Source organism: Myotis davidii, unplaced genomic scaffold, assembly GCF_000327345.1.
Source record: "Myotis davidii unplaced genomic scaffold, ASM32734v1 scaffold147, whole genome shotgun sequence".
Taxonomy (NCBI): domain Eukaryota; kingdom Metazoa; phylum Chordata; class Mammalia; order Chiroptera; family Vespertilionidae; genus Myotis; species Myotis davidii.
The window spans coordinates 946,806-966,938 of record NW_006383010.1 but is presented as its reverse complement, the minus strand read 5'-3'; the positions used below and the strand labels follow the sequence as shown (position 1 = coordinate 966,938).

At 41.1% G+C, this 20,133-nt stretch overlaps 1 protein-coding gene across 1 annotated transcript in view; it reads right to left on the bottom strand.

The window, feature by feature from the left end:
- Positions 1 to 1,839: 1,839 nt before the first annotated feature.
- Positions 1,840 to 20,133, bottom strand: part of SLC35F1 (solute carrier family 35 member F1) — a 115,814-nt gene continuing 97,520 nt past the window's right edge. The window contains exon 7 of the mRNA XM_006778417.1: positions 1,840 to 5,014. Within this exon, the coding sequence (XP_006778480.1) occupies positions 4,790 to 5,014 (225 nt within the window). The 3' untranslated portion in view covers positions 1,840 to 4,789. The remainder of the gene's footprint in view (positions 5,015 to 20,133) is intronic.

Genomic DNA, 20,133 nt, shown 5'->3' with positions numbered 1-20,133 from the left:
ACTAATGAAAGGCCATGTGGTAGGTGTGGGCTTTCCAGCTGTATTATATCTTTGTGAATTAAACATTTTTGTCCAAGAGCAGAGACACTGTCTAGGTGGCCCTTAGTGAGCCCTCTATCTATGCTTGCAGAAAGAAAAGAGACAAAAAGGAAAAGAAAAACAAAGAAAAATGGCAGAAAGGAAAAAGGAAGATCAGTGTACATAGTTAAGAAGCAATTTAATAAAATCAGAAACACAATTCACAAGCAAAAAGAATAACCTTTTTTCATATCCCAAGGCCAACCAGAATGGCCAAACATGGTAAGGGTTTGTGAAAAATTCAAGCGTGCATTGAAGTGAAACCACTGATTTCTCCCTTTCCAAGTACAGAAAAAGTACTTGAGAATAGGAGGAGGAAGAAGGGACCCTTTTGTAATAGAATACCCTCCCAAGTTGTGTTTCTGATTCAGAAGTCAGGGTACATTAAAAACAAGATGTATGAGTACCTTCCATGTGCAGGCACTTTTTCTAGGCGCTGAAGATGGATCTGATGCCAGTTCCTGTTATTTCAGACAGTACCGTTTGCCTTCCTATGGAGCATCAAGGCAACATAGTAAATTACAACTCTCCTTCTGAATTTCACTCGTTTCTCCTTTTCTTTTATGGTAACAGCCACACAAATCACTCCTTATCTCACCTCTGCAAGAGTTTCCAAGCATTTAGGAAACCCAGTTCTTTCTCTTAAGACAACGATAATTCACTGGGAAACAGACTACACACGACTTACACATTTATTATGTGTACCACTGGGACCCCGATCGTTTAGGATTGCTGGGCATTTGAACACAGACTGAGTGGAAGTTCAACTGGATTTCGTCTTTGATCCGAGAGTTTACTGCAAAAACAAAAAGCAGTCATTTAGACAAACTTTTACATTTGTCAAGGAAAAGCTTTAACCCGTGAGTCACATGTTTTCAAGCAAATTATTTCTATGAAGTACATACTGTTCTAACTATTTAGAAAAGCAGATCATGATGGATCTCAACAACACTTTATAAAGGATCTGTGTGCTGCTGCTCCTTGTGTCCTGAATAATGAATGCATTTCTTTTAAAAATATTTTAGAAATGTAACGTGGACACACAGTCTTCTGGGCTCACCTAATTTTTGAAGTCTCATTGTGAACAAGAAGGGCAAGAAGATGAACTTGATATACAATCACCTCCAAGTACTTACGGGGGTTGCTGGGCAACTCCACTTGGCGGGGGAGGGGGGTGCTAGCGTGTGAGTTGTGAGCAGGAATCCCAGCAGACCTGCTGTGCAGTGTCCTGCCCTGGAAGAACGCTCGCCCTTGCAGCCTGGCACTGCCCACGGGCAGCACACACACACAACGGTCCTGTTGATGAGGAACTGCTTCTTGGGGGTAAACTGTATTGTTCTCCGAGCCTTTTAAATGTGGGCCTAGAGGCTGCAGCCCCAGAGCCTTCGTAAGCATCCGGATAAGTAATTAATTTTGCAGATCACAAACATGTTCAATTTGGCTCTTTGAAAGTACAGCGCTGAGGACAACGGTGCCCTTCCTAATTTGGAAATATTTTCTTTCTGGTTTTTATTTTGACATGTTCCCTGCTATCGACTTTCGTGCTATTTCTGGCCTCCCCCGGGAGCTGCTTCCAGGGTCGTCATGGTGCAGACAAACACTCAAGAAAACCAAGAGCTCCGAGCTTTCAGAAAGCATTTATTTTTATTTGAAAACATTATACAGGCATTACATTGCCACAGCCAGTCCGTAGGGGAGCATGCAAATACCAAAATTGGAGAGTTTGCTCAACTTATAGGTGTAAATTTCTTTTTTTCTGTCTTTTTTTTTTTTGGTTCATATTTTCCATTTGCAGTGTCTGGGTTAGTGTGCTTTGTTATGTGGCTTGACAATAGAATCCTACCCATGGGGTAAAATCTGTACTGGTAGCTAGCTGGGGACTACTAAGTGGTTATAAATCATAACAAACGCAAAACAAACAATACTACACGCTTCTCAAAAGGTTAATAGCACACGTTAGCAATATCTAAACTAAACATAGAAACATTTTCATGGGACACAGTGGTGCAAAGTTTTCTATTGCTTGGTCTACCCGGTTGTGAATTTCAGAGTTTGCAGATGTGAGAAGGCGTGACCAAGGCAAGCTCCGTCCCCAGTGCAAGTTTCCATTGAGGCAGTGAGAACCTCCACTTGTCTCTAGGTGGGGTTCAGGAAAGCTGTGGTTTGCTTGTCCAATCAAATTCTATACAAACTGCTAGTCTCATTCATGGAGGAAGGTGGGGTGATGCATTGAAAAGCTGAACTTGTTGCTGGTGTCTATTGAGGTTATGACATTTCAGAAATGAAAACAGCTAGAGTTAATGTCCTACACCCATTTCCCACCCCACTCCCAAAGGATCCATGTTTTTGTACAGAAAAAAAAATGCGTGTTTCCTGCTATCTTTTTTTGTTCCAAAGAGTTGATGGGAACTCCCGGATCTCAGACAATTCAGTGTTATCAACCTTTCTAAATGGAGACAAACCAACACCGTGAGGTTCCCCCAGGGCATGAAAGTCTTGTGTATAAGGACACTGGATGATAAAGGGTATACAGTGAATTCACCTTAACATTCACACTTGGTTTTCATACAATGGAGTCAATTGAAATGTCCTAGAAAATAATTCAGATGGCAACTTTTAGCCATCCACTGATTGCCAACCTTTGTGAAATTTAAATTTTAAAAAACATTCCCAGTCCACTGAGTCGACTAGGAAAACTTTCAGCCACTTATTTCGCCTAAGATTTTACTAAGCATCTACAAATTAGTGTCACAAAAAATGAATTAAAAAAGGCTAAAACATTTGGCTTAAAATAAATACTAAAAATGCAATAAATCAAGCAAATTATGCAAACCAAAGGAATGTAAACACAAAAAATAAAACCACAGTCTTTAAAGGTCTTCAGATCTGAATGGATGAAATATTGAGAGAAAGGTATTTAACTGGTTTTAAAGGTAGCAGAAAGCAGACATTGGCAAAGCTGTTTTGACTTGACGTAGCTTTCACACTGTTGTTTTTTTTCCCCCAGAGAAAATAAAACATGTTTCTAAAGGGGCGGAACACAGATGAGCATAAGATCTGCATATCAGAAAAGGTACTTTTTCTTCTCCATTTGCAAGGGCTGGACTACCCACGCCCAGAGTAGAAGGCAGGCAGAGGGGCCACGTGGGTGCTGACTGCCAGCATGGGGTGCTTTTGCCTTCGCAAGGAGGTCTTGCTCAGGCTATATAGGAATCCCGACTAAGCTGCAATCTGTCCTTCTGCTATACAGAGACCCCTCTGGTATTTTGCTTTTACTTGCTTAAGATTCATTGATTTTAATTGCCCAAAGTTTTATAAGCATTTACCTTTCCTTTACAAACCCTGTAACTTGATTGAGGATCTTTTTGAATGCTAGTGAAGCCAGCCAGACGTAAAGACCATTTCCCATACTGACACATAGAATCTATTTCTAAATCATAGAGACGTGCGGTGTTTCTTAATTTTCTGTGTTTGGAAATAAGGGCCCTTTTAACAGAATTAGAATAGTGACATATCCCTCAGAGCCTTCTCAGGACCTTGCAATATTCTCTGTCTCCATAAGAATGTTACGTTGATATATTCCGTTAATGACTGGATGCCAAATATGACCAACATGCCAGACTTTCTCATGGGTGACATCTTTACCACCACAAAGTGGCCAGATCAGTCGAGCTCTGTCAGAGACTGCTCCATATCAGCACCTTGGCTTTGTCTGGAGGCCACAATGAAGGTAACTGCATGCCTGTTCGTTTCAGAAGGGATGTCACACATTAAAAGGACAGGGGGCCAGGGCTTTTGCCAACACTTTGATTTCCATATCACTAAAGATAATCTAGGGGAAAAAAGAAAAGCAAATCTATTTTTTGAAGAGAGAATATAGGAAGAGGCAGCAGGATTTAAAAAAAATATATATTCCCCTAAACATTCATTTATATTACTCCCGGGGTTTCCCATCAGCCACAGAAATGGAACATTCCTTCTCCCGTTATTTCAGAGACTTGATTGGCATTATCTAAGGTGGCACAACAGAAAGACAATGGCCGGGAGTAATCAGAGGTCAAAATATACAAAGGCTAACATGTTTGTTTATATCTATTCCTAGAATAGAGAAGTATATGGTCAGTTGCCCCTCCCCACAAGGGTCACAGCAAAAAATGCTTATTGAGCAGACAATCCAAGGTCACAGAGGAAACCGTGAGCCGCCAGGTGCCCAGGACAGGGAAACTTCTCAGGGTGGGGCTCCTGCGGCCGGCGGCACTCACAGACTGTGCACAAAAAATAAAGTATGATTCTTAGAAAGTGACTTGCTATAGAAAAGTGGGATTTATGTAAACTACACGTGGGCGGTCTGGCAATAGTTCCCCTCAAGAGTACAAAACAGCCTCCTGAAACTAGGTGTCATAAGAGCAACAATAATAATCCAAGTGATAATAATAACAGTTGCTTCTGATCCAAAAGCGTTCACAGTAATGAATGCAGGGGCGCTGTGATCAGGATACACACAAGCGGGGCATCTCTCCAAATCAGGTGGGTCAGAGCCTGTCTCCAGTGATGTTTAGCTTGTGCCTCTTACAGGCTTTTGGATTTGCTACCTTGCAGTCCACCCATGTAAACTGCACCTAATAAATACCTTTCTCTATGTACAATACAGAGATGATGGGCGAACACGTGGCCACTGAGTTGTGCTCAGTGGGTGGGGGAGGGCCTCATCCTAGGCCACACGGACGTGGGGCTCCTCTTCGGTCTCCTGGCCCAGGCTGGTGTAGGTGACTGAAGGCTCCACCTGAGCTGTGGCTGGTAAGTCCACGACAGGTCCCGAAGGATTGCGGAACTGCTTGTACACCCGGGGGTCCTGGGCTACGTACGTGGAGGTGGAGGAGTAGAGCACCAGCCCGATGAGGATGGTGAAGAAGGACAGGAGATAAAGTCCTGAAAACTAAGAAACACCACAGCAAGTTACTCACCATTCAGAGGGGAACCATGTATACATTAAAGAAACACAGAGAGACCACGGTGGACCTGCTTCCTCTTAGACCAGGTGCTTGATGAGCTGGCCAGCGCTCTTGATGGAGGTTAATTTGCTCTTCCTAAACTGCCTTGGTCTTATTGATTCTCTTTATATATATATTTTTTATTCTGTGGTAAGACAGAGGAACACTTAACTAACTAAAATGCCAGTGAGTACCGGATGTGGGAGAGCTAGTAAGCACAAATTAAAATACATCAAGTTAAAAGCCAAAAATCTCCCATATCGCTCAACTAAGAGTGGGCTGTCATTGGCTTCATTAAACCCAGCAGAAACATAGATATTCCATTTGATGTTGTAATGAACACCAGACCCCTCCCTGACACAGCTGCATGGGCACTCCCATTTCCCTAATCCAGTTCACACTCTATTTATCTTCCGGGCAGGAGCTGTTATTTGACTATCTTTGCATTAGATTATCCTTGGGTGGAAAAAACCACACAAAACTATAGCATTCTATTCTTGACCCCCTAACCTAAAAACCAAACCAAACCAAACAGGGTGGTATCTATAGAATGTTGCTTCCTAAATTCCTTGCTTGACAGTTGATAGAGTTTTGTAAAGAGAGAGAGAGAGAGAGAATAACGGTTTATACAAGTGCCCAAGAATTTACGTATGTGTTAAAAACTACCACTTCTGAACCTTCTTGAGTAGTTACATGGGAAGTAGCTCCTTGAGTAATTACTGGGAGAGAGTGAGGTAGCAATATGTGCTGCCATTTCTGTCGTTCCTTTCATTCATTCACTACATTCAACAAGTAGTTTCTTCTCTATATCAAACGTTGAACTTTTTACTGGGAAAAAGAAATGGAAACACATGGTTATCACCAGCAAGGACTTGATAGTCTCAGTGGAGAAGCAGGGATATACAGACAGACAAGAACAATGCAGGGCACTATGGCTGGCCAAACCTCATCTCAGCCAATAGCTATTATCCCCATCTGGACCACATTCTGCATCCAAGGGAAAAAGGATCAATTTGATTTTCCTATTTTATTTTTTATGCTCATATTCCTAAAAGAACTAAAAACTGGTGGGAAAATCAAGGACAAAAGTCAATTGGAAGCGGGGAGAAAGGAGAAGAGGGAAAGGACCCAGAAATCTACAAAGTAAGTTGCCAGGTTATAATAAAGAGCTAAAAGATGGCTATAACAGGAAAGGCATTTTGAAAATGGCACAGAGAAAAGATAGTTCTGTGGCTAACGTTCCTGCCATGATGGTGGGTCTTTTCCTTCTATTTATTTATTTATTTTTTAGCAGCAGCAAGGTAGCTAAGACTAAAGGCCATTTTCTGATTTTCTTTCTAGAAAGGAAACCATATGATAATCCTTCCTCAGATGGTTTTATATGCAAGACTCAGCTTGTAACAGCTTCACTTAATTTGAAATAGTTAATAGGAAAAGAAGACCCCTAACTCAATACTGTTGTATATAATCTTACATCCAAATGTGCTTCCTGAAATTCTACACTCAAGAGATTCATCCTTAATCTAAAAGTTTGGTGAAGGAAATGAATTTATTCCGAATTTGACCATCTCAAATATTTTGTTAATGACTTGCATTTTCAAAACCTATACTCTATTTCCAATGCCCTTCCATTTAATTCATACAAAATTCACTCTAAAACTGTCAAAATATTGATAGCATGGGATTTTATATGGTGGAGGCATCTTGGAAGTCACCAAAGACATTTTATTAATAGACAGTAGAGAAAGTTTTCATTTAAACATCAGCCCACAAAAGGAGCAGTAAGGCAAGCATTACAATTAATCTGGATAAATATTGAAAGTTAGAAATAGCGATAGGAAGGTTGGACTTGTTAAAAAGTCAGAACAAGTTTCTGCTTATTTTCCTTTATAGATTGCTAGGGAAACAATTTAATCAGGGCACCTAATAGGATGACCCTCAGTTCTGGATGCCACACTTATCCTGATAGAGCATTCGATTAAAAAAAAACACACAACCTAATCGACATAACAAAAATTCTGTATATTCCCAGCTGTTTAACTTATCTGCAAAGAAATACTCATTTCAAGTTCCCTAAGCAAGGAGAACAGGGGCTGCTCTGGAACTCTGATGAAGGACTGAGAGCCACCTCCAAAGCCACAGATAAGGCAACTTTCAGATAGAGGCTCGCTGTCTCCATGTAAGAACACAGGTTGTTGTCCGGAGCTCACTTGATATCCTCCCTCAGCCAACAGGAAGCGATCAGGAGATGCTGTATGTTCCGTGTTGCAGACACACTTCTGCCTGCATTTTCTCTGACTTGGAGCTTTGAGAAGTTGAGACAGGACGCACCTGCATTCACTACCACCCTGCACACTCCACTTACTTTGCTGCTGCTGTTTTCCATCTTGACGGGTCTCCTTGCTAAGGAGGGTCAGAAAGCACTGAAGGCACAAAAGAAGGAAGCCTGTGTGCTGGTCAGGGTGATCTGACTGGGACACAAGCCGTGATCCATGGAAGGTAGCATGGAAGACTGAGAAGACTGTACAAAGCTCTTTGACCTCTAACTAGGGGTGAAACCAAGCTGTTAGCCCGCTGGCACCTCAATATGATTACTAGTTAGCTAATGGGACATTTAGTACATTAATGGCCAGGCCAAATTTCCATTTTAGCTTTGGTATTAAACTTCTGAGTTGAGTTTTAATAAACGAATGACTTTAATGAGCCTAAGCTTATACAAAGTAGAAAGCCACATGGTTTGAAAGCGATTTCAAAGTATATTTATAAATATATCAACTAGAATATGTGAGGAAGAGAGCAATTTTCAAGGGCAGCTTTCCTTTTCTAGCTTGCCTAAGAAGATGACAGGGGTGAGCGGAGATGCACACGGGCAATCCTCATAGGTGTAAAGTGAAGGATGAAGTGACTGTAGGTTAAAGCTCTACCTTTAGTTAATGTATGTATCAGCCATGCAGTAGGGTGGGTCTGGCTTCCGTCTTGTCCTTATTTACTGGGAGCGCACTTTTAAGAAGTTCCTCTATGTGTATGCCTGGGTGCAATGTGGCTTCTACAGGTGCCTACTGTTGGACTCTGGTCACTTTTGTTCAATGACTTCACTTGGGCCTATTAATGATCAGAACCAATTTTGATTTAACAAATAATTAAACGTAAAATTTTATTTGAGTTCTTATAAAGAGATGTTCCACAGTTCTATCTGCAAAATAAAACAAAACAAAAAACATAGATTCAATGGAAACAGAAACCATGTCACTCGTGAGATAGAGGAAAATCTGGAAAAGAGTCGTTGGTGAGGTCCCCGAGGAAAGGGGGGTACAGGGCATGTGTAAAGCTCTTGGAGTTATCTGAGAAATAAGAAGAGTTTAGATCTAAGTTAGGTCTAACTTGGAGAGCTGGAAGAGAAGATCAGAGAAAATACAGTTGGAAGGAAGGAGAAAACAAGGTCAAAGTAGAAAGAAAAAAGATACAGGTAAAGAAGTTTCTCAATAGGTAGGAGGAAAGGGGGCTGCAGAACTCAATAACCAACAAAATAATGATTCTATTCTAAAGTGAGCCAGCATGTATTCTCTCTCTGTCTCTCAAATTTTTGTATACACACACACACACACACACATACACACACACACACACACCTGTGAGCTGCTACTGCTCATGTGATAGGACCTGCCTTCTGAACTTTTCTGAGAAGAACCTGGGAAGAGAGAACCGTAGCTTGAAGGCTTCCCCTGTGTAACTGAGAAGCCACGAACACTGCCTTCAAGCACTCACGTGTTCCCAAGACTATCTCCGATGAAGGGAAGAAAGAAATAACCCAATATCTCAGACCGTAGCTCAAAAGGAACATCATTGCTAAAGTTTCAAAAGACGCTCATCTTGCCCAAACAAGAGGGCTTTATGGAATATGAGCCTGACACTGAAAGAGGCATACCATTTGGAGACATGATGATGGTAAGTGCTGAAACTAATTTCTGAACTGCATAAGGAAGCTACTCAGAAATGAATCTGAGGACATTTTTAAGTGTTCTTAGACATGGCTTTAATGTGGAGGTTTTCCACATACACAAAGGACATGTGGCTACAATGATTTCCTTTCTAGTTCTTATTCAAGAACTAAATAAAATTAAGCTTTTCCACATTTTTTTACTCTTTAGCAGAAAACCTCGAGGAGGGAAGAACCTGGAAATCTGAAAACTTAGTGGTTGCTTTAGCAGTCAGTGCACCTGTGGAGTGATAAAGTGCAGTGACTGGCCATTCCCAAGGTTATGTGGCACAGGCTGGTAAATGTGAGGTTAAGAGCTGTGGGAGAATTTCCATGTAGGGAGACTGGCCTGGCTATGTCAGCAGACAATTTATGCCTGGGAAAAATTAGACTTTTAATTAAGTTTGTTTAAACTGTCCTGAATACTCTGCAATGCTAAAAAAAAAAATTCTTTCCCCCAAACTTCCATGCTCTGTGATATAAAATGCACATATAAAGATAATCAACTGGCACATATAAGCATGATTTCTAGACCAAGAAGGAATAAATAAGCCCAATTCTGTCTGAAACAGAACCAGCTTACCCAGTTTGGAGGTTCTAGGTAACAGACCCATCAGTGACTAAGTGAAATGCCAATTAAAAGAGTGAATCATGGTAGCATCATCATTAATGAAATGCAATGCTACTAAAAGTCCAATTTTGAAGCTGATATAAGTGGATTTGGGGAGGCCAAGTTCTCTTGAGTGCCCACTTTACATATGGATTGAACCCTTTGGGCAACAATCTAAGAAGGGGAAAAACCAATCTGCTGAGTGTCCCGGGGTGGAAGGGAGAGGACAGCTCAGCAATGACAACGCATCCCTCAGCCACCATGTGTGTCTCAGAGGGTGTGGCCCACACCTGGAGCTTGAGAGTGGAATGGTGGGGAGCAGAACCAGAGGGGCTGTAAGCCGGGGCCTGGTTGGGATCTGGAGGCGAAAGGCTCTGCCTGACTGTGATCTATGGCTGCTGGGTCTGAGCCAGCTGCTATTCAAGGCAAGGAAACTAGACAGACCTGGCTCCGCAGAAATGCCAACATAAACAAGTTGATGCTCGACCTCCTAAACTTGGCTCTGCACTGAGTTAACAAAATCATTTTTATTATTATTAAGAATATTAAAAATGCAAAAGTTCTGCTTCTGAGTTTACTAAACTGAAAATAAATTGCCTGGAGAAGACAGAGCTTTTTCAAAGTTTTTAGTTCTGCCTTGTATTTGCTCTGTCTCCTACTCTTGCCTTTTCTCATTTCTCCTCTCCTCTTTCCCCCATTTTTTTTTTTTGGAAGAAAAGAACTAAAGCTATCTGGTTAAATATTGCCATATTTCTTTCTTCTAGGTCACAGCATGGAGAATACCAAATGTGGGCATGGCACACACTCTACCGTCAAACACCATAATCGGTTTTCTTTAGGGACCAAGAACACTTACCCCCGCTCCTCACCTCCCATTCTTTCTCCAAGTAGGAGTGAGAAAATAACCCCAAATTCATCTGAGCGACAGAGACAATAAATCAGTGAGTACCCCAGTCAAAATACTAAATGGTCTCTTCATCCATATCAGAAAACCACAGCATGGCTAAGATTTAAATATTTGGGAAATAATCTATCCTCTAAACACTGCTTTGTTAAGGAGAGAAGCAGCAACCAGGGCCCTTGCTGCTCTGTGTCCTGATGCTGTCACCAGGTACAGGCTGTACCCCCACTGCCTTTCCAGTCTGATTTATGAGGCCTTTTGTTTGGTTTTCAAAACCAATTCAGTTGGCAGCATAATTTGTGTAGTCAATCACATCTAAGGCAAATAAAGGTTCTTTCCCAGGCAAATATCTTCCCCTGTGGGTAATTTCACACATGAGTACAGCAACAGGGAGCTAAAAACGGATTTCTGCCATTATCTTTTCTATGACAAACAGACATTTTCACTTGGTTTGATGAATTGATACGATTCCTCATTTGTGCAGATTTCTATTCTCTGTAGCCCCACAAATGAAGACCATAACAGTCAAGTCACAAGAGGAATAAAAGGGGACAACTCTATGGGAGTGTTTAATTATAGGTTCAGTGACAACAAAGGCTGTGTGATGGCTCCTTTATGTCACCTCGCCATGCATCAGTCTTAGTATCAGGATTCAAAGAAGGGACTATATTTGTGTGCAGGGTACACTGAGCAGTGTCCTTCACTCCATTTGGATTCTTGCATCACAAGATAACTATTTTCCTTCCACACAACACAGAGATACACACTGGGCTGGATTGATTTTGCAGGAGACTGAATATTAAGCCAGTGAAAGACAATTTATAGAAGTGGTAGTGTTGCTGCTCGACGCATCTCAGAGAGCCCCTGCTCCATTACAATGGAATCAAGAGCTAGAAATGGGAGTGGCCCCATTCACTATTACCCCTAGTGATCCACTCGTACAATTTTGCTTCCTGCCGCTGCAACCTTATGCTCTGCTGATCTAAAAGTCTTAGTGCCAAAGACAGGAATGTTCCCATCAGGAGACACAAAAATTATTCCATGGAACTTCTGAAAGTTAAGACCACCACCCAGCCACTTTGGGCTCCTCATGCTTCTCAACCAACAGGTAAAGAAGGGGGTTCCTGCCGAAACTGGTTTGGCTCAGTGGATAGAGCGTCGGCCTGCGGACTGAAAGGTCCCAGGTTCGATTCCGGTCAAGGGCATGTATCTGGGTTGCGGGCACATCCCCAGTGGGGGATGTGCAGGAGGCGGCTGATCGATGTCTCTCTCTCAGCGATGTTTCTAACTCTCTATCTCTCTCCCTTCCTCTCTGTAAAAAATCAATAAAATATATTTTAAAAAAAAAAAGAAGGGGGTTCTTGTTGTGCTGACAAGGTGGGGTGATTGGTCTTGGTTACCAAAGGGAAAGTGGGCTGCTGTGTCACAATGAAGCCAGAGAAGAGTATATCTGGAATCCAGGAGATCCCATAGGCATCTCTAAGTATTACCATGCTCTGTGAACAAGTCAGTGGAAAATTTCAACAACCCGATTCAGGTAGGACTATCAATGGCCCAGACCCTGCTCAATGAAGGATGAGACACCCCATCGTGTAACTAACCAACGACCAGCTGAGATGTTTGCTGAGGACAAATATAATACAGAAAAAATAGTAGAAGGTAGTTATAAATATCAGCTAAATCACATGACCATTTTACAGAAATGAGAACTGCAATTCTCATGAGTATTTATACCTTATTTTGTTATGAATATGTTTGTGTGTGTATGAAATAACTTTGTTTTCCCCTTTCTCTTATCACCTTGCCATATAAGATGTGTTGAGTTTTCATCAGAATATTCAAGTATTGTTACCTTTACATCATAATATTTAAGTTACAGATATCAAGGAAAAGAGTCACATCCCCCAAGATGTTTGCAACCTCTTCTGGGGAAATGTTAGTGTGTTTTCAGTTGTGTGCAGGATAGTTGTCTCATGTCAGACAAAACTATGATCTTGACTCTGTCTTTATTTCAAAATTAAGTATGATTTAAAGAGATGTTTATATGGGGCAAAGCTGATAAGACATACACTTGAGATAGTTAATTTTGTCAACTTGGCTGAGCCACAGTACCTAGGTATTTAGTAAAACACCTATTTAGATGTTGCTGTGAAGGTCGTTTGCAGATGAGACTAACTTTAAATAAGTAACTTTGACTAAAGCAGGTTACCCTCAATAATATGGATGGGCCTTATCCAATCAGTTGAAGGCCTTAAGGAAAAAAAGTCTGAGGTCCCCCCAAGAAAAGCGGTTCTCAACCTGTGGGTCGCGACCTCTTTGGGGGTCGAACGACCCTTTCACAGGGGTCGCCTAAGACCATCGGAAAACACATATATAATTACATATTGTTTTTGTGATTAATTACTATGCTTTAATCATGTTCAATTTGTAACAATGAAATTGGGGGTCACCACAACATGAGGAACTGTATTAAAGGGTTGTGGCATTAGGAAGGTTGAGAACCACTGACCAAGAAGGAAGGAATTATGAGGAATTCTGCCTTTGGACTCCAGCTGCAACACCAACTTTCCCTGGGTCTCTAGCTTGCTGGCGTGTCCTCCAGATTTAGAATTTGCCAGCCTCTACAGTAGCATGAGCTAATTCCTTAAAATAAATCTCTATCTCTACAGATATATGGATATAAACACACACAAACACACACATATCTTTCTGGCTATGTTTCTCTGAATAACCTAATACAATTGATGATAAGCAAATCTGTTTTACAAGTTCTTGATGCTGATGTAAACTTTCATAACAATTTCTCTCTGTGGCAAGTTTTAGAAATGGGGTGTTTAATGATATTTCCCAGGAAATATCAAGTGGTGGTTCATAGTGTGGGTTTTAGAGCCAGAATTCTGGCATTGCATCTCTGTTTTCCATTTCCTTTTGTGATCTTGCACAAGTTTCTTACCTCTCCACACCTCTAGTAATCACCAATTAACTAAGGATAATAGTAGTGTGTGGCACATAGTAAATGTCCAGTAAATGTCATCTATTGTTAGCTTTACATTACAAAGAGTAAATGCTAGAGCAAAAATAGATATAAAACTCTCAAGAGCCATTTCTGAACCAAGTTGAACTGCAAATGCATTTATATAATTGACTACAAAAAGCATCACAACAATCAATCCATCAGGAATGGGAGGCTTTGTGTCAATGCAAATAATAAACCCCTGGTTTATGGGCTCGGTGTTTGGATTTATTCATGTTCAGTTTTCTTACAATGATGCATAATTGCAGAAGTCATAGAAATCTCCGTGAATTCCTATTCTGTTTTCACCTTATTTATTAATTTTGAGCAGCTACTCCCCCTTGGCACATATCACACTGGAATACCCATGAGTATACTAGTATGTGTGTTAGCAATTTATTTTGCTTCCTTGGTTGGTAAGCTGAAAGCTGGCCCCACAAAATATATCCTAATCCCTGGAACCTTCCAATGTTAGTTACCCTAGTTGGAAATAGGTCTTGAAGATCTGATTAAGTAAAAGATATTAAGATGATAGATGTTCCTGGGCGCTATGGACTGAATTGTGCTTTCTCCCCCTGCCCACAAGTTTGTATGTTGAAGTCATGACTCCCATGTGGTTGTAATTATAAAGGGGGCCACCCAACAAACACAGGTCCTGGACCGGATGGCTTCACAAATGAATTTTACCAAATATTCAAAGATGAGCTCACACTTACCCTTCTCAAACTACCCCAAAGAATTCAAGAGGAGGAGACTTCCAAGCTCATTTTATGAAGCCAGCATTACCCTAATTCCAAAACCAGATAAAGACACTACAAAGAAAATTACCACCTTCTAAGGGCAATCTACATCTCTATTGCACAGGGGAAGAACTCAACTTAAATCCAACATATCTTGGAATAACCTTAATGGATTATTGATGAACTAAGAAGCTGTTCTTTCTTAATTCATAGCAATGAATAGTCATCAAGAAATACTACCATGGCTGCAAGACGGGGAAACCCCTTGACAAAATGAAAAATGAGCTCTCCTGCAAATGTATTGGAATCCTTTATTTCCTTCTCTTACATTTTGCTGGTGATGGCAGGAGAGACAGAAAAATGAAATAAATGGACAAGTAAATTATTGCAAAGAATACCACGATGTGGCAGCTGTCAAGGAAGAAATCATATTATGATTTTAATGGTTAATCAATATTTTTTATATCAGAAGTTCAGTACATGATAAATAGGTGCCATCTTCACTTATGTAGCCCTCAATACCCACTTTTTAATTCCAGAATATCACTGAGGAGCATTGCCATTGGGTCCAGAATATGTAGCTATTCCATAATAAAATCTTCAACATCATTATTATTATATATTCATAGTATTGCAAGATCCTGGAAATCCATAGAGTGATATAAAAATGTGACAGACATTCAATGATATTGTTAATTTCTTTTTTCCTCTTTAAATTAAGCTTGGTACCTATTATAAAAAATAAATTATGTAATGTCTTAAGAATTTAAAATAGTATAAAATTTGGGTTATGATACTGTTATATAAACACATTTTAAAAAATCAAAATCTAGAGCTGTCTCCTAAATTTGACATTCATGAACTGAGATAGCCACAACCATCTCTCTCTCTCTCTCTCTCTCTCTCTCTCTCTCTCTCTCTCTCTCTCACCAGCTATAGCCACCATTCCTCATCACCAAGCTGTAAGGAGATTTGTCACTTGGAAAGAACTTTCTTTACTATCCAGTTAGCCTCTGAGAATTATGGCTTCTTTTCTCTGGACACATGTGATTATGGGAAAGTTAAATAGATAATTTTTTTTCTAATATTCTTGTTGTTGAACCTCCATGTTCCTCTGAGATGTTCCCTAAGCCACCCATCAGTTCAATCAAAGAATGAATCAAAACAATGACTTGCCATTGTGGGAGCTAATATTTTTTGCTTTTTATCTGGTTTCATAGACTTGAGATACAGAGAGTCCACATTAATCAAAAGCTTTTTGGCTTCTTATGTGACAATTTCTAGATAATGTTTAGCTTAGAAAATTAAAGTTTAACCTCAAATGTTTCTTGTAGAAATAAGCTTTTCATTGAATAAATAATTGATGAACACCTACCACCCCAGGCACTGTACTAGACACCAGGGATCCAGCATAGATCAGACATGCATGGTCCCTGTCACCTGGAGCTTAATTCTTATATAAAGTCAGTCCTTTCACTGAAGGGTGGGACTCGTTAGTACCCAAAGGAAACTCCAATACCATCCATAACTGCTGGGACCGCCACAGAGCAGTGGGAAACAGGCCCACTCCTATACACAGATGCCTGGTTCCACGGAGCAGCAGAAAGGAACTGGGTGTGAAACTGGCAGCCAACATTGACATTCGAGATGGCTGAGCTACGCTGCTAGGTCTGAGGCCCCACAGAATAGTTTTACAGCGTATTTATTTTAAAAACAAAAACATCCCAAATCTATTTAAATGAGACAAAACACTAGGTATAAACCGCCTTAGTGCTTAGCAATGTAAAGAGAGAAGAGTTTAACTTATGTAAAAATAGTGATAAAAACAGACACAAACACTTCAATAAACCATTTAGAACCTTCTCATTAGTGTCCGGTTGCAATTGTGTCCCATTTTTTTAATGGCAGAGATTCATACTTAGATTTCCATTTATTCGAGCAGATTGCTAACTATGTATTTTTGAACTGAAAGAGCTTTCTGGTTTTATTATTATAAAAATAAATGTTCATATATTGCTTCAGTAACACATAATTTATGCAATACTTAAAAGTGTGAAGAACATGAAATATAAGCACTAAAAATTCTCCCCTCCTTACTAATGGCATTATTTATTGAGTGTTCACTGGCCAGACATGCAGTGATTTATGTGTACTGCTTCATTTCTGTACAAGGACCCTGATGCTACCAGTTATATGGTACCCACTACTGCGACCTCAATTTTGCTAATGGGGAAATAGAGGTTGAGGAAAGTGAACTTCTGCACAAGGCTGTATAACTGGCAACCTCAGGGGGTCCTGTATAGAATTCAGAGGGCAAACCTGACAAAAAAACCCTGGATTTTTATCTTCACTGACCTCTAACTGACATTTGGCGTTTCTTCATTAGAAATGTGAGCAGTGACCTACATTGGTATTAGCAGTACCTTAGATGCTTTGGCTAACAGAAATCACATCTATGTGCATGTCACACTACAATCGCAGAAGATCTCTCCAGCATTGCTTACACTCATCACTGCTTCAAAGTGGCGGTACTTATTAGATGTGCTTCTACATCTTGTGACTTGATATGTTACTCTATCATCACATTGTAAAATATCGTGATTATTTTAATCGGCTGGCTTTGTTTGCTATGGATTTTATTTTAGTCATTTAAAAACACTGTGAGGGATCGCTAGGCTTCCCCAGACTGCCAGAGGGCCTCCAACACAAAACAGCTAGGGAGCCCTTGGTAGGCAGTGAGCTGAAACTCACACCCAGGCGGTTTAACTTTGGGGTGTGGGCTCGGGTTTGGGACAACTCCGCCTGCCTGTGGACTTGGGTTCGTGTTTTGGTGAATATACGTTCAAATTTGTCTCCAATTTGTAGAGAATTAATTAAGTGGTGACTAACTCAGGGAAAATTCAAGGAAACATTTTTAAGAACAGAACCTTTCCCTCTTCTTCAGACTCTCAACGAGGCAGGAGGACAATGAGGCTTGTCATTATCTGAGGGTAGCAGCTCAAAGCAATCAAGAAATTGTGCCCCAGGGAGTAGAACAGGTCCCAGGCCAAGCTGACCTACAAGTGTACACATATTAGAGACATTCTCAAACAGAAAGAACCCAGAGATAGGACTCTTTTGGGGGAAAAAAGCACCCAAATTACTTAACGATAAAATCCAGTCATTCATTAGATTGAAAAGAACCGAGTACTATGCTCAATTAAACAAACAAAGCACAGTAGCTATAAAATTCTGAGAAAAAGAGAATGTAACCTAGGAAAGTTGTCCTTTGACTACAAATATAAGAAATGTTTTCAAGACAGCAAAGACGTGGAATATATAGCCCCTATGAACCCTTCCTGGAAGACCTAGACTAGCCAATGACACTCCTGCAGTGATTATAGTCTCCCTTCTTCAAGGCACTTGACCACCATCTGTTGGAAAATATTCCCTGTCAATGGGCAAATGGCACTGTAGGCAGCCTGTACAACCACCCATGGAAGCCCTGCCTCCTGACAATACCAGCCAACTGAGAGATAAACAAAAACAAGGAACTCAGAAAAGAAGAGCCTGTATTTCAGGAACTGGTGGTTTAGAAAATGCAGTAAGTATGGAAATATGGCTTAAAGAACACAGGGATTATATTGATGGAAATTAACTATTAAAACTTGATAATATGAAAACATACAACAGGAACCAGGAAGTGAGGGAGAGACAGTATTATCTTTCATAGAAAGTAGTAAATAAAGACTCTCAAAACTTTAAGTACCGAGTTGAAAGAAGCCTCCCATTCATGGTAGCCCCTGGAGATATGTAGAGTGATGGCTCTACTTCAGGCTTTATGGTTTGAGCCAACCTTTGCTCTTTATCTTAGCAAACTGATGTTCTGATTTCTGTGAGGCTGGGCCATTTCTGTCTGGTCCAAAGTAGAGGGATCCATACAGGTCTGCTGACAAAAGTAGGAGCCTGGGTGTGCAGGAAGGAGCCAGGCTGTGCACCCTGGTGACTAACACACCCAGTGAGTGCATTCTCCTTGTTTTTCAGCTAGCTGGTTTTTCCTGGCCACAGCCCCGTCCAACCACAAGCCATTCCATTAGAAACTTCTGCAACAGCTCTATCTCATTCCATTTTTTCCTCACAGCTTGTCCTGAGATGTGATGCCAAAATACCTGTTTGATGTTGCATTTATGAATAGATTCACATAGAAGGAATTTTGGCTTCTGGCTATAATCCTAGACTAGCCTCAAAATGTGTCCCCGACTTCTCTAATCCTTTCAAATTTCCTGGCAAATGGAAATCGCTAATGTGGCAGAGGCTGGCTATTTTGTTCACTAAATCTATTTTCTTTTATTTCTGCACAAATAGCTTGACTACATTTCCCAACCTTCTTTCAATTAGGAGTGGCCATATGACTGAGTTCTGGCCAACAGAATCGGGTGGAGGTTATGGACACCAGTCTAGACTCAGCCATCACAGCCTCTACCAGTGGTTCTCAACCTTCCTAATGCCGCGACCCTTTAATACAGTTCCTCATGTTGTGGTGACCCCCAACCACAAAATTATTTTGTTGCTACTTCATAACTGTAATTTTGCTGCTGTTATGAATCGTAATGGAAATATCTGATATGCTATATGTGTTTTCTGATGGTCACGACCCACAGGTTGAGAACCTCTGTTAGGCTGTCTCATGGACAGCAGGGGAGAGAATGCCCAGGGCCTGGCCCAGGGTCTGGCAAACGTTTTTTTAAAGGGCCAGGTAGTTTAGGCTTGTGGGTCACACAATCTTCATCACAGCTCTTCAGTGCAGACGTTGTAGGGCAAAAGCAGGCGCAGATAACATATAAAGAAATAGGCATGGCTGTGCTCCCATAAAACTGTATCTACGAAAACAGGGGCTGGCTCCCAGTCACAGCGTGCTGATCCCTGCCTAGAGGATGGCGGAGTTGCACAATAGAAGGAGCCTGGGTTCCTGAGTGGCTGTGTGGGAGGCATTCTCTCCCCACTGTAGGAGCTAGTAACACTTACCCTACCTCGTTCGGCAAGATGGAAGCCCCCCGGACACTGCACTGAGCCTCCAGGCAGGGGAAACCAAGTCCGGACACTCACTGCTCTATCACCTTGATACTTCAGGTGCAATGCTTTGGGGCCTCAGGGAGGCCAGTTTCCCCGATTCTCTACTCATCGGTGACAGTTTAAAAAATAAGAAAAGAGTCGTAAAAGCTAAGTATTCATTTTAAAAAATCACCCATTTATAATTATATTTAGGAACCAGAAACTGAACAGTCATAGCCTTTTAAGATGCCATTCTTACAAAAAGAAATACGAAAGGCTCCCAGGAGAAGACTTTTCTAAATAAGATGTGTCGTGTTGCTTTTATGCTCATCAGCTGCCACAGGTTGAGGCCGCCCGCCCTGGCTTTTCAGGCGCAGTCCCATTACCAAGCTCGCTCACTGCCACAGGGGATCAACCGGGTTGCCTGGCCGCAGATTCTAATCCACGGCTAATGAAAGAGTCCACGCAGAATGCAGTCTCCGCCGACCCTCTGGCACGGGCACTCAGATGGTAAGGATGCTTCAGACTGCTGCTCTATTCAAGTAGCAGTGGTTTGGAATCTCACCCTTTGCACAAATCCACCTTGGTGTTCTTGTCATCTTTATTTATAAATACAGTTAAGCACCAAAACAGTGCCTGGCACATAGCAGGCATAGAATAAATATTTACTGGATGAAGACGATCTTTTAAATTTAGTGCATACTAATGTGTTATTAAATTAGCCCCATGTCCAGAGTTACTAGACCTTTCTTGCCAAATCTCATAAGAACAAGAACACCACCACCAACGTTAA